General features: G+C 43.0%; 1 protein-coding gene across 1 annotated transcript; it reads left to right on the top strand.

Moving 5' to 3' along the window:
- The first annotated feature begins 1,274 nt into the window (after positions 1-1,274).
- sdhdb (succinate dehydrogenase complex, subunit D, integral membrane protein b) lies at positions 1,275-21,446 on the top strand. Its single transcript, XM_067970860.1, has 4 exons — positions 1,275-1,345; positions 5,524-5,634; positions 11,456-11,600; positions 20,500-21,446. Exons 1-4 carry the CDS (start codon positions 1,297-1,299, stop codon positions 20,663-20,665), a joined length of 471 nt encoding a protein of 156 aa, XP_067826961.1. The 5' UTR covers positions 1,275-1,296; the 3' UTR covers positions 20,666-21,446.
- Positions 21,447-24,349: the final 2,903 nt, after the last annotated feature.

The raw sequence follows: 24,349 nt of genomic DNA, 5'->3' as shown, positions 1-24,349 counted from the left end.
AAAAAGGTTAGACAGCCCTTTGTGTCTGTGTTAATTCTTTGTTAGATCAATCCAAAACTAAACCCACTGCCCTGCTGTCTCCCCACAACCTGCACCTTCCTCTGCTTCAGATGTTTATCTACTCTTCCTTTAAAAGATGCTATAATATCTGCCTCAACCACTTCATGTGAATTACTTTAACGTGATGTGACTGTTCTTATGTTAAATAAAAGTGGTTGCCATCTTTCACACAGTAAGATCCCACAAACAGCAATGAGATGAAAAAACAATGAATTTGTTTTCAGTGGTCGGCCAAGATACCAAGAAAATTCCCAATTCTTCTAATAGTAAACGGTGTCCATCTGAACCACTGGAACATGGAGATGAAAATTTGATTTAACTTCTTATCTAAACACTGTGCTACTGGTTCAGTAATATCCACCTTGATTACTAGCTAAAGTCCTGAAGTGGGTTTGCACCCATAATCTTCTAACTCAAAGGTTAGAATGCAATTGAAGTCAACTGATATTCTTTATCTTGTATGTTTTGTATCAAACAGGACAAAGCAGCCTGCCTGATTGGCACCCCATCCACCACCGTAAACATTCACTCCCTTCACCATCGGCGCACTGTGGCTGCAGTGTGTACCATCCACAGGATGCACTGCAGCACCTCCCAAACCCGCGACCTCTACCACCTGGAAGGACAAGAGCAGCAGGCACATGGGAACAACACCACCTGCACACCATCCCGACTTGGAAATATATCGCCGTTCCTTCATCGTCGCTGGGTCAAAATCCTGGAACTCCCTTCCTAACAGCACTGTGGGAGAACCTTCACCACACGGATTGCAGCGGTTCAAGAAGGCGGCTCACCACCGCCTTCTCGAGGGCAACTAGGGATGGGCAATAAATGCCGGCCTCGCCAGCGACGCCCACGTCCCATGAACGAATAAAAAAAAAAACCCAGAATACATGAAGGGTTTATGCCGAAGTTGCCCCTGAATTCCCTGGTTCCACCTGCGCTTTCACCAACGGACAATTTTTCACCCTCACAACATTTTTCCAAAGTTGGAAAGTCTGCTTTCGTAAGAGACAGAGAGTCCAAAGCACCATGAGGTCAGAGTCACTGAAAACACACGAAAAAAAAAACCACAATTAAAAGTGGCCTATAATGGTTGCAACCAGAAACAACAGTCAGTGCAGCCCAAGACTACAACTCCCACCATCCTTCAGTACCACCAAGCATGCGCAGTACTTCGTTTCCGACGTCCTAAATATTGCTTCCGGCCGGGTGACCTTGGTTGAGTTGTTGGACATGGCGGCCGTTGTCAGGCTGAGTGTGATGTGCGGGCGTGGTTTTAAACGTGAGTGATTGTCTCTTCCGCCTCCGGAGGGGAAATGTTTGATCGATTTTGCATTTAATGTCCGCCCGGTGTTGTTTGCCGGTGGGAGACGATTCCCTGAGAGATTGTCATAAATCCCCTCCACAGTGTAGGATAAAGTCAAGTGCATTTCTGGGCATCCCCTCCGTCCTAGGCCAGGTTGCCGTGGTAACGGGCACCCTGCTCCCCTCCATCACTGACGCAGTCCAAATGCATAATGGCAGCTAAGATTTCATTTATGCTTGTCTCAATTACTAGTTGATCTCCTGGGGTGCTGCACACAGGAGATTGACTAGAAATTGAGACAAATATGCACAAAATCAGTGGGCAGCATTCTCGCCTCTGAGTCGGAGGGTTGTGGGTTTCGAGCCCCACTCCAGAGACTTGAGCACATAATCCAGGCTGACACTTCGGAGCAGCGCTGAGGGAGTGCTGCACAGTCGGAGGTGCCGTCTTTGGGGCGAGATGTTAAATCAGGGCCCCCGTCTGCCCTCTCGGGTAGATGTAAAAGATCCCACGGCACAATTCGAAGAAGAGCAATGGAGTTCCCCCTGGTGTCCTGGCCAATATTTATCCCTCAACCAACGTCACTAAAGCAGATTATTTGGTCACTATCCCATTGCTTTTTGTGGTACCTTGAGGTGTGCAAATTGGCTGTCGAGTTTCTTATATTACAACAGTGACTACACTTTAAAAGTATTTAATTGGCTGTAAATTGCTTTGGGACATGAAAGGCACTATGTAAGTGCAGGTTTCTTTCACAGGGAGTGAAGATCAAGTGCAGTCTTCAGGTGAAGCAGGGTTAGAGGGTGGGGGATAATTAAACTAATATACACTTCTTATTTTTGTGTTTAAATTTATAATGGAAACTGCCTATGTAAATATCATGCTGTAATTATACCCTCCTGCCAGTGGGGGTGCTGAGGGTGTATTTGCAGTGTGATAAGTTTACATAGGTAGTTTCCTTCATAAATGTGGACATGGGAATTTTATACAGGAAAAAAGTTCTCAGGAAGTATGTTTAGATTTTATGTCAGATATTTTTGGTATTCTTGACCTTGCATGTGCCACATGAAGGGTGGATTTGTGCTAGAGATTAAAGAAAGACTTGCAATTATATAACAACTTATTGTGTCTCCCAGAAACATGTTTTGCATGTGAATGTCTTACTTAGAAGTGCTGTTTCTGTTTCGTAGGCAAACGTGAGAGCTAATTTGTGTATAGAAGGACTCCTCAAATATTAGTGAGACAGGTGACCGGTTTATCTGTGTTTTTGTCGGTGCCAGTTGAGGAAGGGGTGTTGGCCAAGGTCGCAGCAGAACGCCTACTTTTCTTCCAGTATTGCTATGGGATCTTTAAGATCCATTGGAAAAGACAGACAGGACCTTGATTTAATGACTCATCTAAAACACAGCACTTCCCAAAATAATATTGTGGAGCTTTGTTTCGTAACACTTGGGATGAAGGGACATTTATGCAGAGTCTTGTCAAGAGATTAAATGGATTAAGTAGAGTCCATGATTGAATAGATTGTACCTTGTGAAGGAATGAGCTGGATGACTATTTCGTGCTTTCTTGCATTTTTGTCTGGAGCAGTTATGGCCCATGCAGAATGCTCTCTGTTTGCTAATGTGATGTTATCTTGTTTTTTTACCACCTTTATCTGGTCAAGAGTCCTTATTTATGCATGCTAACTTGCTGCCTAGTGTCACTGGCATCCTGCACTGGTTTGAGGCGAGTATGAGGTTCTCACAATGACATTATCCAAAGGCATGGAGGTCATCTTCCATTTGTGTGCACACAGTATCCAGCCCTTTCTCTCCACCGCCATCCTCAACTTCACATCCATCTGTACCAACTGACTATTTGCTCAACATTGTGTTGTGGATGCCTCAGAACTTTCTCTAACTTGACATCGGCAAGACCAAAGCCATCCTGTTCACCACTAAAAACTCAGCACCGTGGCCCCAATTACATCCCCCTCCTTCGCTCACTGGTGCACAGCCTTGGAGATCTATCTGACCCTAAGCTGAACTTCAAATCCTTATTTTGACCTTCACTGCTAAAACCCTTATCCACACCTTTGTCACCTCCAGGCTAGACTTCATTACCTCCCAGCTCCATTTCTTTCCTCACTGACCCTCCAAGCTCCTCCCTGCATAAATTCAAACTCATCCAAAAGTCCACTGCTCACATCCTATCCTGCAGTAGGTCCCACTCACTTATTACCTCTGTCCTCCCCACTGTATTAAATTTAAGATTATGTTCCCCATTTATAAATCCCTCCACAGCCTTGTGCCATCCCTCCCATTGTATCCGCTTCAATCCTCTGTGGCGGTACATGCCCTCCACTCTTTCACCCCAGGCCTCTTGTGCATATCCCCTCTTCCTGCTTTACCTTCTGTGGAAGAGCCTTCTCTACACGCTGAAACTCTCTTACTAAAACCCATCACCTTGCTGCTTCTCTCTGCACTTTCAAAAGCCTTCTCAAAATCTATCTCTTCCACCACGCTTTCTGTCACTTCCCTAACTCTTCTACTGCTCGATGGGAGTACATTTTTTCTTGCCTGTGAAGTGCCTTAAGATATTTACTTTATTAAAGGCACTACTTAAATGCAAGTTGTTGTTGCCAGCTGTCCAGGTTCAAAGTCTGTCTAGTCCAGAGTCCAGATATGCAGCTGGTTTTGTCTGGATTTAAACAATGTGCCTTGCATTTATTTTACATGTTGCATTTTTCTGGGAGTTCAGAGCTTGACATGTGATTTGTAACAGAATAACCTATTCAGGAGGTGCTGCCTTTCATACATTTGATGTGTGAAAAAGACCATGGGTTTTTGGAGGGCAAGGTTGGGCAGTAGCAGCTTCCAGTATGGGCGTTTGTTGCTTTGATTTCTTCTCCTCACTCTTTAGGATTGGAGCTTAGATCATGAACCTCTCAACAAAAGACACAACTTGCATTAATATATATAGAGCCTTTAACATAGAAAATGTCGCAAGGAGCTTTACATAGGGAAGGGATGAGAAAAACAGTTGACAAAAGGAATAAAGGTGTAGCCATAGAGCCTTGTTAGAGAGATTTAGGAGAACTGACTGAAAGCTTGATCGCAAAGCTGGGGGGAGAGAGAGAGATTTGTATATAAATATTATATTCAGGGAGCTTGTCCACCAATGGGGCTGCACAAAAGGTCACAGTCGTACACTGTGGACTCCCTCTGTGCCTCCAAACCTTCCCACCAGCGCTGAGATTGGGCTCAGCTGTGATTTCCTCCTCCCTCCCTCAGAGGACGTGAGCTTTTAACGCTCACATATGAAGCATGGCCACTTGGGTGAGGGCTGCCAGTTCTTTTGGGATTCTATTCCCCAAATTCGTGACTACCCTTAGAAGAAGATTGAAGAAAGTTTTTACGTAGAGCCTGCTCCTGGGCCACTTTTGTAGCCCTCCCCCCACTCGTCCGAAACCTAAATCCTGGTCGATTTCTCTTACCTAGCCCTGTGACTTTTGCTGAATGCAGGCAGCAATACTGATTGAATTAAAAGTGTCAAGTCTCCGTGAAAGTATTTCCTAAGATGTTTGTACAAGCAGCAACTGCATCTCATCACTGGCAAATGATATCACTTGTGATAAAACGGTCATGTGGCTTATTTACTTAGCTATTTTTGCTCCAGTGTAGATAGAGAGAAACTGTAACCTCTGGTTGGTGAGTCTAGAACAAAGGGGCATAACCTTAAAATTAGAGCTAGGTTGTTCAAGGGTGATGCCAGGAAGCACTTCTTCACACAACGGGTACTGGAAATGTGGAACTACCTTCCTCAAAAAGCTGTTGAGGCTGGGGGTCAATTGAAAATTTAAAACTGAGATTGCTGGGTTTTTGTTAATCAAGGGTATTACGGAACAAATGCGGGTAGATGGAGTTAAGATGCAGATCAGCCATGATCTAATTGAATGGTGGAACAGGCTCAAGGGGCTGAATGGCCTCCTCCTATTCCTGTGTTCCACAAACAAAAGTTTGCCAAACACTTTTTAAAAAAAAACATTTTATTATAATCCCATCTACAGGGAAACAATAACTGGGTAAGTAAATTTTGAAAGTGTCTTATATTTTTCAGCTGCTGTTGAGAAAGTTTAAGTTTAATGCCTGCTTCTCCCTGCTTCTCCCTAGCACCGTTCTTCAGTAAATCATTGGTGGCCAGGCCTCTTGTTGCTTCCAGAAAGACCCAGCAGCCCCGAGTGCTTCTGGCATCGCAGATTCACATGTCTCCCAGCCATTCAGGTAAGTGTTGTTGTACCTGCGGGTTCTGTCATACTAGGCACGTCCAAGCTTTTTGTCTTTCTGGTGCGTTTAATGGAGAGTACTGTGGAGCATGGTGGACCTTGGGTAAAGTTTAAATCAATGTTCCCGTTAATTAGAATCTTTTGCAAACTGCGGACACTGACAGATCTTGGTGTTCTACTTTAGAATTTACACACCAATGAGGCAGCAGCACTGAGAACAGCTCTTTCCAAACCTCCCGGAGTCCTGGAGTGGGGATTGCATCCGTAGCATTTTTCTTTTATTTGCGATTCTGGGCACTGCACCTCAGGAAGGATGTATTGGCCTTGGAGGGAGTGCAGCGCAGAATGAAACTGGGCTAAAAGGCTTAAATTAAGAGGTTAGGTTGCATTGTCTAAACTTGTATTCCTTTGAGAAGATTAAGGGTTGATGTAATTGAGGTGTTTAAGATGATCAAAGGAGTTGATGGGGTGGATCGAGAGAAACTATTTCCTCTGATGGAGGAATTCAGAACAAGAGGGCATAACCTTAAAATTAGAGCTAGGCTGTTCAGGGGTGATGTCAGGAATCACTTCATCACACAAAGGGTTGTGGAAATCTGGAACTCTCTTCCCCTCCCAAAAAGCTGTTGAGGCTGGGGGCCAATTGAAAATTTCAAAACTGAGATTGATAGAGTTTTGTTAGGCAATTCTGGAAATCTGAAACAAAAACGTAGCATTGGAAACCCACAGCAGGTCAGTCAGCACCTCTGGAGAGAACGGACAACTTTGTTACAGGAGCGGAACCGCCTTCAGAGCTCAGCATTCTTTAGAAGGGTCCGCACCTGGAACATAAGCTTGTCTCAAAAGCAAAATACTGCAGATGCTGGAAATCTGAAATAAAAACAGAAAATGCTGGAGAAGCTCAGCAAATCAGGCAGCATCCGTGGAGAAAGAAACAGAATTAACGTTTCAGGTCAAAGACCTTACATCAAAACTGGAACTTGTATTCCCTTTTGGCGTCCAGTTCAGACAAAAGGTCTTCGACCTGAAACGTTAACTCTGTTTCTTTCTCCACAGAGGCTGCCTGACTTGCCGAGCTTCTCCAGCATTTTCTGTTTTTATTTCATGTAAACTTGTCTGTTTTCCCCACAGATGTTTTCCTCCTTTTTTTGTTTCTTGAACTACACCTCTCTGATTCAAATTGTAGAGAAAGCAAATACACGGCATGTCATCACAAAATAATATGCAGCTAGGCATTACTCCCAACGGTTTGTTCTTTTATTTATCGTCTGCTCTGTGCACACAGTAGGATTCACTGCTTAGATCAGCTGTGCTTCCATGCAGATTCACATCTCGAGTCACTTCAGAGGAATGTGTTACAGCATTTTGTTGTAAACACTAGGTGGCAGTAAAGGCACTGAATATGCTGGTTTACAACAGTGACTTGCATTGATATAGTTCAACATGGGAGAGATGTCTCAGCACCTTACATCGTAAATAAAGGGGAAAAAAAACTGGACACCAAAAGGGAGACAAGGACAGATAGAGGGAAATAACAGATGGGGCCAAAAATGTGGGAGAAGAGAAACATTTTGAGAAGACTTTTCAATGCTGAGAAGGGTGGCGAGATTTAAGGAGAGAGTTCCAGAGGTCGAGGACACATTGGCTGGTAAGCTGATAACAGATGATGCAAGTTTGCTGACTACTTTCCTGCTATTAATGATGTGTCCCTATTTCAATTAACCTGGAAGCATTCAACCTGGTGTTTATTTTAGTGCTGTTACTTTCTACAGTAACTATTTTGCAGCTCTGTCTCCTCAGGCCATGCAGCTGTTGTAACTGAAATGGAAAGTGGGCAGCCTGGTTGCTCCCTGACCTCTGTGGATCTAGCCCTTAAGCAGGCTGCTGTGAAATGTGAAAGAGTGGCCCGGTGGTCAATGCCTTTCCTCCCTTGCCCTCGCATGCCTGGCTTCTGCTCAATGTCTACTGCAGTAGTATAGCTAAAATAGTCAATTCAGCAGGAATAGGGAATGGAATCTGTGATCCAATGTGCTACACTCCTGTGCTGCCTATCATTGGTCTATTAATCTGTCCTAAAACTGGGAAATGATAGAGGTTAAAACCTATATATATCAGAACTGCATCTTTCTGCAACCTTACTCTTGCTATTACAGATCTACTCTTTTAAATGCTTTCCAAAGGCTTCAGACTTGATTCCTGATCTGTGCTGGGTTAGCAGTTGTGGCACTGTAATTGGCATCATAGCACCTCTGGGCTAGGGAGGGGGGAAAATCAGCGAATGTTCCTGATCGTTATCCATTGACCCCCCCCCCCCCCTACTGGAAAGGGCAGATGTGTGGATATCCAGTGAGGACACCAGCAGGCTTGGCTATGGCAACCCCCACAGTTCAATTGCCTTTTGACACTCAGTGTCTTGGATTACATGGAGAGTGACTGGTGCCTGTGAACCTGCACCCCAGCCAGGAGAGGAGGAGAACAAGGAAGGAAATTAGCAAAAAAAAATCAATGATTTAAAAGCAAAATGCATTAATATACCCCAACATGAAATGACGGGATGTTGGTTTGTGCTCACGATTCCTAACCAGGTGAGTGCCTGATCTCAACTATGCCTCTGTGCGTAGTTGCTAAACAGAGGCTAGATGCTTCCTCGTAGGGAAGAGGGGCGATTCAGGCAATCAGTTGCCTTGGACCAGTTAAACACCTCCCACTTGACGTCTACAGAGCAACATGACTGGAAGACTGAGAGCTGTTTCCCAACCCATCCTCTTCAGTCATCATCCTTGCTTCAGGTTTTTTCTTCCTCGGGAGGCTTCCTTTTGGTTTCTTCCTCTTGCCTTTGATTAATTTCCTGTGCCTGTTGCTAGGTTGCAGCACAGTTCTGTGTCCAGTGTCAGAAATCAAGAGCGCATTATTATCAGCAGAGCTGTCCTCGCAATAAGTAAGTAAAAGTCCTAAGTTCTATTATTTCTTTTGCACGACGGACCCTAGGATTCCTCCATCTTCTAATACGCTGCTCTCCTCCCGATGAAATAGGGAAAGGAGCTTAGAATATCCGTCAACCAGATACATGGCAGGGCAGGTTTGCTAAAGGCCTCAGATGTGAGGGTAGGTTGGCATTGTTTCTTATGGACTATAATGTGTGCCACTGGTCCAGTCTTGTATTTGGTATGACATCAATTCGTGCTAATTTTGTGTGTGGTGTATGTAAATTTTTCTAGCGCCAGATAAGTGGAGAATGTCCTTCTAAGGTGTGAGTTATTGAAAACAGTAAGTGTCTGGGGTATTGGAGGAATCTATACTCATTCCTGGCTTGCATTGTACAATTCCACCTTGAATAAAAACTAGAAAAATTAGTAATTGAATGCTTGAGCTGACTGTTTTCACACTTGCCCACATTGTGGTTACTATGCGGATGGATGGTGATTTTTATCTTGCTATTCAGGGAAGGGAAAGAAATAGGTGATGCATTTTGCTTTAAAAGATAATATCCTAAGCTGCTTTTAAGTTCGGATTCTGAGAATGACATCCATTTACTTGACCTGCTGAGTTTTTCCAACATTTTCCATTTACACTGTTGTAAATCTGGCTCCTTTATCCCAGCAGAAGATTGGTGGACCCAGTGTTTCCAGGGGCTACCATCTTCCATCAGGATAAGGACACCAGATTTAGCAATGTAAACATCAGGATCCTGGTCACGGACTGTGGTCTCCTGGAATCTGAATGAAAACAGCACAGAGGTAAAAGTTTCTCTTGTCACCGATGTGACTTTCAGTAGTACTGGGCCTGCTCCTTCAACTGCTTGGTCTGTATTCAGGATTGCTGAATTTCTTCAGAACTTTATGTACCAGGGTTTCTGTAACATCTTCTCCTATTGTGTCTCTTGTTTTTACTCTTCTATTTCTCTTTCTCCATCTCACCTCTCCCCCTCAAATAAATAGAAACCTTTCTAGGCCTGTTTCTCGGGGACTCCTCTGCCTATCCTCACAGATTTGGGGCTTTATTCTTAATTCATCCCACGCTGTCCGAGAGTGGGCAGTGGACTTTCTGAATAATCCCCATGAGAGGTAGCACTCTCGCCTCTGAGGCAGAAGGTTATGTGTTCACTTCCCACTCTAGGGACTTGAGCACAAAATCTAGGCTGACGCTTCAGTGCAGTACTGAGGGAGTGCTGCACTGTTGGAGGTGCCGTCTTTCAGATGAAACATTGAACCGAGGCCCTGTCTGCCGTCTCAAATAGTTGTATAAGATCCCATGACACTATTCGAAGAGGGAATTCTCCTGGTGTCCTGGCCAACATTTATCCCTCAACCAATACCTAAAAACAGATTATCTGGTCATTTATCTCATTGCTGTTTGTGGGAGTTTGCTGTGTGCAAATTGGCTACTGCGTTTCCTACATTACAACAGTGAATACACTGCAAAAGTACTTCATTGGCTGTAACGCGCTTTGGGACACCCTGAGATTGTGAAAGTCGCTATATAAATGCAAGTCTGTCTTTCTTTGTTTAGCGCTGAGCTTTTCCTTGTCCCCACTCCTGTTCCATCATTGGTGGCCACAATGCCCTGGTACTCCCTACCTACTCCCCTCCACCTTGCCATCTCCCTCCCCCCTTTCAAAAATCTGCTCAAAATACTTCCTTCAACCATGTTTTTGGCCCCCAGCCCATCCCTCTCCATATCTCCCTTTCCTCCTATTGAGTGGCAGTCACTGTCTTGGCCTCCATGTAAATAGCTTTGAGGTGTCTTCCTGCACGTGAGGAGCACTACAGAAATGCAAATCAGTGTCAAGTTTCAGATGCTACGCTGTGACGCACGCATATTTCTGTCCCATTTTTTAAAAAAAGGCAAGGAAATTAATTTTGAGGGAAATTTTGAGGTCAGAGATCAGCCTGATCTTATTGAGTGGCAGAGCAGGCTCGAGGGGCCATATGGCCTGCTCCTGCTCCTATTTCTTATGTTTCCAGCAACAGAAAATAGCTTCCAACTGATCTTAGGAGCCACGTATGTGGGGGAGAAAAGGTCATTTCCTGTTGGTATCTTCTGACTTCTAATTGACATGAGAATCTCAAGAAGGTATAGCAACTGGAATTTGTGGTCTTCAAAGGGCACATCAGGTTATGCGCACAGACACTTCAGCAGCAGAATAGCACATTATGCATTATGTGGTATAATGTCATAAAGCCGTGTGTACTCCAATTTTTTGTAAGCGAAGACACTTGATCCTTGGAATATTCTATTCTTGTTTGTGTTTAGGTGAGTGTAGGTGTTGAAGAAATTCAAACTTCTTTTAATGGGCTTGAGAATGTAATTGGAATGACCACAGATTGGAAACGTGTTTTTGAAAAAGACCACTGATGCCCGATTTGGTCCACAGATAACCCAAACATTTCCAGTTTCATTCTATGTGCCTCTCTTCAAAGTTCCTTCTGCAAATGGTTGCAATAGCAAAATCAACACCTGGAATTTGATCCAAATTTTAAATGTTGCACAATTTCTAAAAATGGCATCTGTTCTGTTCACAATTGGCATATCATTTACCAGTTTACTCTTAATTCAAAGTTGCTTGATTCAAATTGTTGAATAACTTTTTCACACGAAAATTATTTTGAATTATCAAGAGTAGATTGTTTTTAACCCTCCTCCCCAAATGGATTCCTGCAACAATCCTGATTTGCAGACTGATTATACGATCATTTATGTGGTCTCTGTTGTATAATTATATCAAGATTTTTATCATGATTAGGGAGATTTGCACTGAGTGTTACGAGCATCATGATATCCCAATTATTAAATTTCGTTTTGTCCTTTTCCCCTCTCAGCTGGTTCTAAAGCTGCTTCTCTGCACTGGACCAGTGAACGGATACTGAGCGTGACATTACTGGGTCTTTTCCCTGCTGCCTACTTCTGCCCGGGATCTGTCGTGGATTACTCACTGGCGGCAGCTGTCACTCTCCATGGTCACTGGTAAGATCATTTTTTAGCTCCCTGTGGTAATTCATCTTCTATTAATTTTTTTAAATAAACTATTAGGACAGGATAGACTATTGGGATAGATTGATACCAGGGATGAGGGACTTCAGTTATGTGGAGAGCCTGGTGAAGCCATTACAGAGATGTGGCTGCAGGGTGACCAAGGCTGGGAACTGAATATTCAAGGATATTCGACATTTAGGAAGGACAGGCAAAAAGGAAAAGGAGGTGAGGTAGCGCTGTTAATAAAGGATGAGATCAGTACAATAGTGAGAAAGGATCTTGGCTCAGAAGATCAGTTTGGGTGGAGCTAAAAAACAGCTAGGGGCAGAAAACATTGGTGGGAGTTGTTTATAGGCCACCAGACAGTAGTGGTAATGTAGGGCACAGTATAAAGCAGGAAATTAGAAGTACATGTAACAAGGGTAATACAGTAATCATGGGGGACTTTAATCTACATATAGATTGGGCAAACTAAATTAGCACTAATACTATGGAGGACGAATTCCTGGAATGTCATAGAGAGTCATAGAGTTATACAGCACGGATAGAGGCCCTTCGGCCCATCGTGTCCGCGCCGGCCATCAAGCCCTGTCTACTCTAATCCCATATTCCAGCATTTGGTCCATAGCCTTGTATGCTATGGCATTTCAAGTGCTCATCCAAATGCTTCTTGAATGTTGTGAGGGTTCCTGCCTCCACAACCCTTTCAGGCAGTGAGTTCCAGACTCCAACCACCCTCTGGGTGAAAAAGTTCTTTCCCAAATCCCCTCTAAACCTCCCGCCTTTTACCTTGAATCTATGTCCCCTTGTTATAGAACCCTCAACGAAGGGAAAAAGCTCCTTAGTATCCATCCTATCTGAGAATGTATACGAGATGGTTTTCTAGATCAGTATGTTGAGGAACCAACAGGGAACAGGCTGTTTTAGATCTAGTATTGTGCAATGAGAAAGGGTTAATTAATAATCTTGTTGTAAAGGAGCCCTTGGGGAAGAGTGACCATAATATGATAGAATTCTTCATTAAGTTTGAAAATGATGTAGTTCAATCCGAAACTAGGGCCTTAAATCTAAACAAAGGAAACTACGAAGGTATGAGGCGCAAGTTGGCTGTGGTTGATTGGGGAACCACATTAAAAGGTGTGATGGTAGACAGGCAATGGCTAGCATTTAAAGAATTAATACATAATTTGCAACAAATATATATTCCTTTTAAGGCACAAAAACCCTAACAGGAAAAGTGGTCCAACCGTGGCTAACGAGAAATTAAAGATGGTATTAAATCAAAGGAAGAGGCATATAAAGTTGCCAGAAAAAGCAGTAAGCCTGAGGATTGGGAGCATTTTAGTATTCAGCAAAGAAGGACCAAGAAATTGATAAAGGGAAAATAGAATATGAGAGTAAACCAGCGAGAAACATAAAAATGGACTGTAAAAGCTTCTATGGGTATGTAAAAAGGAAAAGACTGGCGAAGGCAAATGTGGGTCCCTTACAGACAGAGACAGGAGACTTTATAATGGGGAATAAGGAAATGGCAGAGAAATTAAACAAATACTTTGTGTCTGTCTTCACGGAAGAAAACACAAAAAACCTTCCAAAAAAACTAGAGAACCAAGGGTCTGGCGAGAATGAGGAACTGAAGAAATTAGCATTAGTAAAAAATTGTACTGGAGAAATTAATGGGACTGAAAGTCGATAAATCCTAAGGACCTGATGATCCACATCCCAGGGTTTTGAAAGAGGCGGCTATAGAGATAGTGGATGCATTGGTTGTCATCTTCCAAAATTCTATAGATTCTGGAACGGTTCCTGCAGATTGGAGGGTAGCAACTGTATCTGCACCATTTAAGAAAGGAGAGAGAGAGAAAACAGGGAACTACAGACCTGTTAGCCTGACATCAGTAGTAGGGAAAATGCTAGAATCTATTATAAAGGATGTGATAACAGGACACTTAGAAAATAATAATAGGATTTGGCAGAGCCAACATGGATTTATGAAAGGGAACTCATGTTTGACAAACCTATTGGAGTTCTTTGAGGATGTAACTAGTAGAATCGATAAGGGGGAACCAGTGGATGTGGTGTATTTGGATTTTCAGAATGCTTTCGATAAGGTCCCACACAGGAGGTTGGTGAACAAAGTTAGAGCACATGGAATTGGGGGTAATATACTGGCATGGATTGAGAATTGGTTAACAGACAGAAAACAGAGTAGGAATAAGCGAGTCTTTTTCAGGTTGGCAGACTGTGACTAGTGGGGTACCGCAGGGATCAGTGCTTGGGCTCCAGCTATTCACAATATATATCAATGATTTGGATGAGGGGACCAAATCTAATATTTCCAAGTTTGCTCGTGACACTAAACTAGGTGGGAATATGAGTTGTGAGGAGGATGCAAAGAGGCTTCAAGAGGATATAGACAGGCTAAGTGAGTGGGCAAGAACATGGCAGATGGAATATAATGTGGAAAAATGTGAAATTATCCACTTCGGCAGGAAAAACAGAAATGCAGAGTATTTTTTAAATGGTGAGAGATGGTGAGAAATGTTGATGTTCAAAGGGACCTGGGTGTCCTTCTACATGAGTCACTGAAAGCTAACATGCAGGTGCAGCCAGCAATTAGGAAGGCAAATGGTATGTTGGCCTTTATTACAAGATAATTTGAGTATAGGAGGAAAGATGTCCAATTGCAATTATATAGGGCCTTGGTGAGACCGCACCTGGAGTATTGTGTACAATTTTGGTCTCCTTACCTAAGAAAGGATAAACTTGCCATAGAGGGAGTGCAACGAAGGTTCACCAGACTGATTCCTGGGATGGCGGGATTGTTGTATGAGGAGAGATTGAGTAGACTAGGCCTGTATTCTCAAGTTTAGAAGAATGAGAGGTGATCTCCTTGAAACATACAAAATTCTTACAGGGCTCGACAGGGTAGATGCAGGAAAGATGTTCCCCCTGGCTGGGGAGTCCAGAACCAGGGGTCACAATCTCGGAATAAGGGGTAGGTCATTTAGGACTGAGATGCGGAGAAATTTCTTCACTAAGAGGGTGGTGAATCTTTGGAATTCTCTACCCCAGAGGGCTGTGGAGGCTCAGTCATTGAGTACATTCAAAACAAAGATCAATAGATTTCTAGATAGTAAAGGCATCAAGGGATATGGGGATAGTGCAAGAAAATGGTGTTGAGGTAGAAGATCAGCCATGATCTTGTTGAATGGCGGAGCAGGCTCGAGAGCTAGATGGCCTACTCCTGCTCCTATCTCTTATGATTGTTGTCTTTAGAGCAGAGAAGATTAAAGGGAGATTTAATAGAGGTGTTCAAAATTGAGGGGTTTTGATAGAGTAGATAGGGAGAAACTGTTTCCACTGGCAGGTGGGTCGTTAGCCAGAGGGCACAGATTTAAGATAATTAGCAAAAGAACTGGAGGGGAGATGAGAATTTTTATTAGGAACTAATTGTTATGATCTGGAATGCACGGCCTGAAAGGGTGGTGGAAGCAGATTCACTAGTAACTTTCAAAGGAGAATTGGATATATACTTGAAAAGGAAAAATTTACAGGGCTGTGGGGAAAGCGCAGGGGAGTGAGACTAATTGGATAGCTCGTTCAAATAGCCGGTAGAGGCACCATGGGTCGAAGGGCCTCCTTCTGTGCTGTATGATTCTGGGTCTTGGGGAGTTGGGTAGTTTTATATTTTTTTGAAGAATGAAGCTTCATGATGACTTTTGATCTTTTTGTTGTTGGGCTTTGAAAATGTAGAAGGAGATTTATAAATGTCGAGCTCAAGTTCTCCAGTACCTTAATTGGTAAAGCCAAAAACTGAGCCATTCAGGGCAGAAGATCCGAGGTATTGGTGAGACCGCACCTGGAATACTGCATACAGTTTTGGTGTCCATACTTAAGAAAAGACATACTTGCTCTCGAGGCAGTACAAAGAAGGTTCACTCGGTTAATCCCGGGGATGAGGGGACGGACATATGAGGAGAGGCTGAGTAGATTGGGACTCTACTCATTGGAGTTCAGAAGAATGAGAGGCGATCTTATTGAAACATATAAGATTGTGAAGGGGCTTGATCGGGTGGATGCGGTAAGGATGTTCCCAAGGATGGGTGAAACTAGAACTAGGGGGCATAATCTTAGAATAAGGGGCTGCTCTTTCAAAACTGAGATGAGGAGAAACTTCTTCACTCAGAGGGTGGTAGGTCTGTGGAATTTGCTGCCCCAGGAAGCTGTGGAAGCTACATCATTGAATAAATTTAAAACAGAAATCGACAGTTTCCTAGAAGTAAAGGGAATTAGGGGTTACGGGGAGTGGGCAGGAAATTGGACATTAATTTAGATTTGAGGTTAGGATCAGATCAGCCATGATCTTATTGAATGGCGGAGCAGGCTCGAGGGGCCGATTGGCCTACTCCTGCTCCTATTTCTTATGTTCTTGTGTTCATTCTGATCTGTACGGTTAATTTTCTCAGCCAAGGTGGTAATTGGCCTCTGCCTTTAGCTATCAAGGGGAAAATTCAGCCAGAATTCCAGAACCTGATTACTATCCCTTGCTAGAGTGAGTGTGTGTGTCAGGAGAGAAAAGGTGGTTCCTGACAATTCTACTGCCATCCACAGTAGAATAGCGCCTTCCAGACTAGCATTTAAGGTCACTTTGCTGTGCCCTCGGCATGATTCCATGGCCCTCCGGATACCAGGGGAGAAATTCAGGAGGAAAAAATGATAAGCACAGAAAAAGATTCCACTGTCTGTTGCAGTTCTGACCTGCATGATAGGAGCACCTGTGCTCAGTGTTCCGGAATGTTCTGGAAGATTAGAGACTGTTTCGCTTTAAGACTGGACAGGGTCAGCGGGCCTCAACTCTTCACCCGTAGGACCATTGTGACGATGACAAATGTCCTTGTGGACAACTACAAACCATGTCCCACATTGTTCAATTGTGCCCGCTAACTAAACTATCTGGTGATGACGATGCTGTAAGATGGCTGGAATTATACGTTGAGTATGCATATAATAAATATATATCTGCAAAAAAAAATGGGAGGTGGGGAGAAGAATTGATGACATTTTCGTATGAGAAGTGAACTGATTTGTCTCTTGTGTGCTGATCTTCCAAGCAAGGCTGCTGGGCATTGAACTGAAAGTAACATTTGTTGTGGTTAGCATGCAGTCACTTAAAATTGTCTTGATGTTTACCAAAAAAGTTCACCACTATCTTGTGTGTTTTTTCCGTTGGGGAAATTTATTCTAACAGCTTACAGGAACTGGACTAAAATAGCAGAATGGAAGTTAGATGTTCCCCGCAGGAAGGAGGGGGAAAAGAGAGGTAACTGGATGAATAACCCTATCCATAATGCTTATGTGGTAATCACCAGCCACGGTTCCTTCTGAACATTGCCCAGCGATCGCCGCTTGAAAATGCAAGTACGTAGATGTTGCCTGAGAACGGAATCAAGCTCAGCTGTGACGCCCACTGTGAAGAGCTTGCTGTCCAGGCTTGCATATGGAGTACGCTCACTTAAGCAAGATGCCCACCCCTGCTGGTGGCATTGGAGCCATTGTCGGGGCTGAGTTAGCACCTTTGGGATAGGAGATACTGAAAGTAAAACAGATTATTGGCCAAACTGTAGTTTATGGGATTTGATGGCATGACTAGAAGTGTGAAGCGATGCAGTTTGGAAGGAAAAATGAGGAGAGGCAATATAAATTAAGTGGTACAATTTTAAAAGGTCTTGGAGAAGGTACAGAGGAGATTTATCAGATTGGTACTAGGAATGAGGGACTTCAGTTATGTGGAGACACTGGAGAAGCTGGGATTGTTCTCCTTAGAGCAGAGAAGGTTAAGTGGAGATTTAATAGAGGTGCTCAAAATTATGAGAGGTTTTGATAGAGTAGATAGGAAGAAACTGTTTCCAGTGGCAGGAGGGTCGATAACCAGAGGACACAGATTTAAAATAATTAGCAAAAAATCCAGGGGGGAAATGAGAAGAATTTTTTTAATGCAATGAGTTGTTAAGATCTGGAATGCACTGCCTGAAAGGGTGGTGGAAGCATATACAATAGTAACTTTCAAAAGGGAATTGGATAAATACTTGAAGGGAAAACATTTACAGGGCTATGAGGAAAGAGCAGGGGAATTGGACTGATTGGATAGCTCTTTCTAAGAACCAGGATAGGCACGATGGGCTGAATGGTCTCCTGTGCTGTATGATTATGACAACTCAAAGTATTAATCTGCATTTTTAATTTGATATATTTGTGGCACATTTGTTGAATGCTTTGGGCAGGCATGTTCTATTGGGTACTTTCTTCTGTCTAAAAAAAGTAGATGTGTGACATCTGTCTGAGGTATCCGCTTAAGTTGGAAACAATCTACAACCACATCCCACGGCAATGGGTTTTTTGCTACCTGGAATAACTACAAAACAATGGCGTACACTGTTAAACCTATCTTTTTTAACTTTTTTATCTCCCTCCACTCCACTGCAGAAGATGTTGACTCATGCAGTGACTAGGTGGCTTAGAACTGTATGTCAACAAAGGGCTGCACTTTCAGGAAAGGAGGAGCGAAAACTGGGGGAACAAAACGAGTCTGGTTAGGCCACAGTTAGACAACTGTATGCAGCTTTGGGTGTCCCATTGTAGAAAGGACATTAAAGCCATAGAGAGTGTACTGTGTAGCTATGTCAGAGTTGGGAAACTATAATAAGGAAAGGCTTGACATACTGGGACTGTTTCCACTGGAGCAGAGAAGGCTAAGATGAGAATTAAGAGGTTTTTAAAATGAAGATAGGTTTTGATAGTGTGAAAAAGAAAAGACTATTTACTCTGGATAGGAAGTCAGTAATGAGGGGTCATTAATTTAAAACTGCTTACCACCTCTGGCAGTGCAGCACGGCTTCAGTAACAACAACAACTACTTGTCTTTTATATAGCACTTTTAACATGGTAAAACATCCCAAGGCGCTTCACAGGAGCGTTATTAAACAAAATTTGACACCGAGCCACATAAGGAGATATTAGGACAGGTGACCAAAAGCTTGATCAAAGAGGTAGGTTTTAAAGAGCGTCTTAAAGGAGGAGAGGGAGGCGTAGAGGTTTAGGGAGGGAATTCCAGAGCTTAGGACCTAGGTAGCTGAAGGCACAGCTGCCAATGGTGGAGCAATTAAAAATCGGGGATGCGCAAGAGGCCAGAATTGGAGGAGCGCGGATATCTTGGAGGGTTGTAGGGCTGGAGGCAGTTACAGAGATAAGGAGTAGCGAGGCCATAAATGGATTTGAAAACAAGGATGAGAATGTTAAAATCAAGGCGTTGCCGGACCGGGAGCCATTGTAGGTCAGCGAGCACGGGTGATGGGTGAGCGGGACTTGGTGCAAGTTAGGAGACGGGCAACAGAGTTTTGGATGAGCTCAAGTTTATGGAGCAATACTGCATTGATATGTCAACCACGACTGGGTGCTCAAGTCTCTGAAATTAGACTTGAATCCACAACCTTCTGACTTGGAGGTGAGAGTGCTACCACTGAGCCACAGCTGACACCACACTCAGATATGAGTTCCAAGAACTGACAGACAGAAACTGTTGTGAGCTGAAACTGTCGTTGTACTCAATACAATGACAGTGGAGCACATTGGAAAGATCTGATTACATTTGGACACCTTCAAATTATTCAAGTTTGCTTTTGTGCGGGAAGTTCCCTCGCACTGAATTGTAAACGGGGAGTCAGATTTTCCTGTTAATCCACATTTGTGGACATGACCTATCCATTTGTGCTCGATTATAGTTAGGTTCACTGGTGTGAGTATTTAAATAGGTACCCCTTGATACTGAGTGAAGCCCAGATAATTGCTAAGACTGGATGGAATGGGTGGAAGTTGGATGTTTGTGGAAATGCCTCAAGAGTTGGTTTCCACCAGTTCTCGAACATGTGTCTGCGAGTGTAGTCCCACATCAATTGTTGGAATTGTGAACTGGAACCTGCAGCCTACTATTCTAGAGTATTGAGACTCCTGTATGCAACCACAGTCAGGTATTTGTATTGAAGATTAAATGGAGATGAGTGCTACGCTGGTGGTGAAATGTAGGTTGGAATTTCTTCCTTTATTCTCCCTCTTCCCTCCCTGGTTTGTTTTCGATATTTCTGAGGTGCTGCACAGGGATGGAAGTCAGACTCCTGTCGGGAAAAATATCCAGGAGAGTCTCCTTGAGCCACTTTAGTTCTACCTTACAGCCCGCTCTGGATACCTTGGAGCAAATTGCCTATCCCCCCTCTTTTCTGCAAATGTAATGTGCCCAGGGTGACAACAGAGAGATTTACACATCTGTGTTAACTGAGTCGCTGCTGAGTAAGTGTGATAACTATAGAGTCCTCTTGTGCATGAAGAAGTCTCAAATCCAACTTTCTTGCCCAGTTATAATTCCTCAAAATTATCTGGTGGCTACTCCTGACAGTGGAAGATCACTCTAGATCATCCTTCTTATTTCTCTTTCCTGCACATTCGCTCTCTCACGCTCTCTTTCCTTCGTTCTGTTGACTGTCTGGTCTGGGTTTATTTACTGCAAAAAATCTTTCCAAGTATATTATTAAGCTGATAACTATGTATTTAGAATGAGTCCTATTTCACTGAAATTTTTTTTTAAAAATTCAATATCGTCTATGATCATTATCTCAGCATTAAAAATATGCAGGTTCGAACATGCTGCAAGTGACACTACAGGAGGGTGGAGTAGTGATTCGTTTATCATGAGATATCATTAAATATAGTCTGGGCAAACATGGTCATTCAATGCAAAAATGCATGCCCTGAGCAATGAATTCAGGCTTCGTGTGCAAGCTTGCTGCCTTCTGATTTCCTCGGTTAATTTTTTCTTAACCCCTCTGCTTCATTTCAGGGGCCTTGGAGAGATACTCACGGATTATGTACGCGGAGAGACCAAGGTGAAGCTGGCCAAACTGGGCCTCCATCTACTGTCAGCTGTCACTTTTGCCGGCCTGTGCTACTTCAATTACCACGACGTGGGGATCTGCAAGGCTGTTGCGATGCTCTGGAGCCTCTAATTAATCATGCTGCCGTCCTTCCAGCTGAACAAGCTCTGGGCTCACTTTGATTTTTTTTAAAAATCTATTTTTTTTGACAAATCACGACAGTGATTTCTTTACAAAGAGCTGACAAAATGGACACATTTTCTGAATGTATTTTTGAAACTTCTGTTTACACTGATCGTAGATGTTGCCTTATGTCGTCCAGTGATACTACCGGCCTTTCGAATAAATTGCACTTTCATGCTTTAGTTCTGTTCCCTGCCGTGTGCGTAAGTTGACGTTGTAAAACTTCATTTTTTAGTTCACGTCTAGAGATGGGGCTTGTTTCGCACAAAGGTACAATCTGGAAACCCTTTGATTTACAACTATACAGAAATCATTTTATTGACATCAAATTAAGTCTTGCATAGAATATTACAGCAGAAGCAGGCCATTCGGCCCAACTGGTCTGCTGGTGTTTATGCTCCACATGAGCCTCCTCCCACCCTATTTCACCTCACCCTATCAACATATTCATCTATTCCTTTCTCCCTCATGTGCTTATCTAGCCTCCCCTTAAATGCATTTATGCCATTCGCCTCAACTACTCCATGTGGTAGCGTGTTCCATATTCTTACCACTCCCTGGCTAAAGAAGTTGCAAGTAGTTATTTTCTTTGGATTACATGTGTTCATTTGTTCATTCATGTGTCTGTTTGTAAAAATAAAACTATAGAGACCTCTCTTTCCTCTTCCCCCCCCCCCCCCCACCTCTTGTGCAATCCACTTATTTTTGGAGAATAAAACCCACAAGTGTATTTTTTTTCTTGTGATTAATTCTGTATCTAAATAGCAGGATGTGGGTGCCATGGATGGCTGTGTGTTGATGCTGAGCTGATCTGTTGTTTGAAGTGATGAGTCTTGCTGTCCATTGTAATCGCAGAAAAGAAGTTTCTTACGAGATGGGGCTGGGTCAAGCAATGCAGTGATTAGCACGTTGTTCTTTTGTCTTTGGGACCTGGGTTCAAAATCAACTCATTCCGGCAGAATGAACATCAGTTTGCTGGCTGCAAGGGTCCAATGTGAAATGAGTTTGGATAGGCAAACATTGCAAAATTGACCAAACAATTAGCTGTCTGAATACTAATTAGATTAACAAGCCATTAGAATGGGAAGTGGAAACATTTAATATGGTGTGTGTCTGCATGCGCGTGTGAGCTGTGGGGGACGGCCAGGCGATCTCAGTTTGGGGCACAAGCCCACTGTTGGTGCAGAATAAAGGGAATTTTAGTCTTCGCCTGGTACTGTTGCACCCACTAAGGGAGTGCTCCATTGTGATACTTGGCCCCAGAAATAGAGAATCATCATTTACCTGCAACACTGAAATCTCTCACTGAGCACAAACATTCTTCAACAAAAGTATTTTAAGGAAGTTTCTCTGACAACTTGGGTTTAATGTTAATGTTCCTTTTAATCCTCTGTTTACTAGTAATCATCACTAAAAATTATCTGGTCATAATCTCATTGCTATTTGTGGGACCGTGCTGTGTTAATTTTTGGTTGCCTCGTTTTCTACATTACAACAGTGACTACACTTCAAGTGTACTTCTTTGGCTATAAAGCACTTTGCAACGTCCTGAGGTCGTGAAAGGCGCTATATAAATGCATAACTTTCTTTTAGTGGTGTAACTGATTAATACAGTCTGTCAGAATGTATGTTGGGCAGAGACCTTTCCTATCTTTAGCTTTTTCTCTACAGCCTGGCAGCACTGTTTGATTCTACAGTTATCAACACAATTGGCTCCCACAATAGCATTTGCTGCCTGCATATGAAATGAACCAAATCCAAATAAAACCATATGGAGCTCCAGCCGTAGTTTTGGGAGCTAGAGAGGGACAAGAAAGATCAGCCAGGGGCTCTGCTCCTGATTATTAAGTGACCTGAGCTGCTTAGTATTCATCTGTGAATGTTGGCTGAGGACAACATTGTGTTTGGCTGTGATACTCCCGCACAATTGAGTCACGTGTTGACACTCCTTGTCTAGGCTTACATGTGCACGTGCACTTGGGTGAGGTACTCGGCACCCGGAACCATATCTCAGCAAGAGTCAACATCTTTGGCGGGGAAGAAGGGGCGGGGGAAGAAAATATAAAAAGTAGAATTAAATTCTTTTTTAGGTGAAGCACCTAGGAGTGATGGTCTTTGGGTTCAGGTAATGGTTGAGCTTTACTATTATGGTTTCTGTACCCTTTGATTAGAATTATTCTGTAACTCCTTCCTGGTTATCAGTTACTTCATGAAATAAAAACCCAATACCACTTAAAGTTCAAATGTATCGTATGATGTCTCTTCAGTTCCTATGTCAGTCCGTGACTGGTGCTGCTGACTGCAGCAACAAAAAACTTGGCAAAAATAAGATGGCTTCACTCCACTTGTGTGGATGTAAAAGGATAACGTGTTCAATCGTATCTCGAAACAGTAAGGTAGAAATAACAAACTGCTCTTGTGGTTTTGGATGTCATTCCATCCACTGGGTCACTACTCTGTAATGTAATCCAACCATGTACACTACTTTATATCTAATGCATCTGAATCCCTTGGAGTGCAATGTGTCATCTATCCCAAATATCTATCAATTTTTGTGTAAGATATTCCCAACTAGCTTTTCTTGATGTATAACTAAGTATGCACTATCTTTCTCCTCGATTTTGTCTTGTTGGAGACTTGTTTGCAGTTTAATAAAGTTTCATCCTAACCACTTTATCATCTAATACAGAAGTGGTAAGGAGAGACTACTCGGGCTGTTATTTTACGATCCATGTTATGACTTGAGTCTGATTCTTGTGGTCAAGCGGAGTAACTTGTGACTCTGAACTGCGGCTTTGGAGGGAACCAAAACTAATTGGGAAACGTGCAGAGTTCGGATCAGAGCCCTGCCTCGGAATTTGTGATTTTGACGTGTGTGACCAAGAAAGTTAAAATGCTCGCAGGTGTGGAGGGAGTTGGGAGAGAGAGGAATGTACGTCATGTGAGGTCATAGTGTAGTTGGCTTATTCACACAGGGACCTGGCCGCTGGGGCGTATTTTTTCTCTTCTCCCCTATGTGTGATATTTGAACAGGCACACAAAATTACCGTATTTTGAATTTCAAAAAGCAAAATGCTGCTTTTTGAATAAATTTGTGGATCTCAAGTAGTAGTGCTCACAGTATGTCTGAGGACATGGTGTTTTATAAGGAGAGGAACATTATATCATCTAATGCACAATGCATTAATGCTGCAGCAAAGGTGGAGAGCTCTGTGTAACCTGGTGTATATGACTACAAGGTCTAATAACTGACTAACTGCAGAGGTCACTTAGGAGCCAATGACTGGCTTTCCTTATACTTTTAAAAAAATGTGATAAACCTGCATGTGTGACCCCTGAGGTGTGACAAATGTGCCTCAAACTTTTATATAGGTGAAAGGCCAGCAGTGTAGCACCAGTCAATACAGTAAATATTAATCGAACAGCCTGATCGCATCAATCAGGTGAAATCCTTAACTGGATTGAATCCACCTGGCTGCAATTTTGAATATTTTCTCTATGCAGTGGCTCCTATGCGTTCTATGGTTATATCATGACTCAGCGAGTGAAATACCAGCGTTCAATATTCCCCCTTCAATTAAATATTTCTGTTCCAATTGCTGTTTCCACAGATGTTGGTACAATGTAATGGTG

Source organism: Heptranchias perlo, chromosome 33 (assembly GCF_035084215.1).
Source record: "Heptranchias perlo isolate sHepPer1 chromosome 33, sHepPer1.hap1, whole genome shotgun sequence".
NCBI lineage: Eukaryota > Metazoa > Chordata > Chondrichthyes > Hexanchiformes > Hexanchidae > Heptranchias > Heptranchias perlo.
The sequence above is the reverse complement of the archived record's forward strand: the minus strand, read 5'-3'. Positions and strand labels throughout refer to the sequence as shown.

What these genes read in the sequence shown, in the direction of transcription:
- sdhdb (XM_067970860.1), top strand. Translation starts at nt 1,297, where the DNA reads ATGGCGGCCGTTGTCAGGCTGAGTGTGATGTGCGGGCGTGGTTTTAAA. An exon ending in GTGCGGGCGTGGTTTTAAAC is followed by an intron (nt 1,346 to 5,523) that starts GTGAGTGATTGT and finishes GCTTCTCCCTAG; the next exon opens with CACCGTTCTTCAGTAAATCA. An exon ending in GTCACTCTCCATGGTCACTG is followed by an intron (nt 11,601 to 20,499) that starts GTAAGATCATTT and finishes GCTTCATTTCAG; the next exon opens with GGGCCTTGGAGAGATACTCA.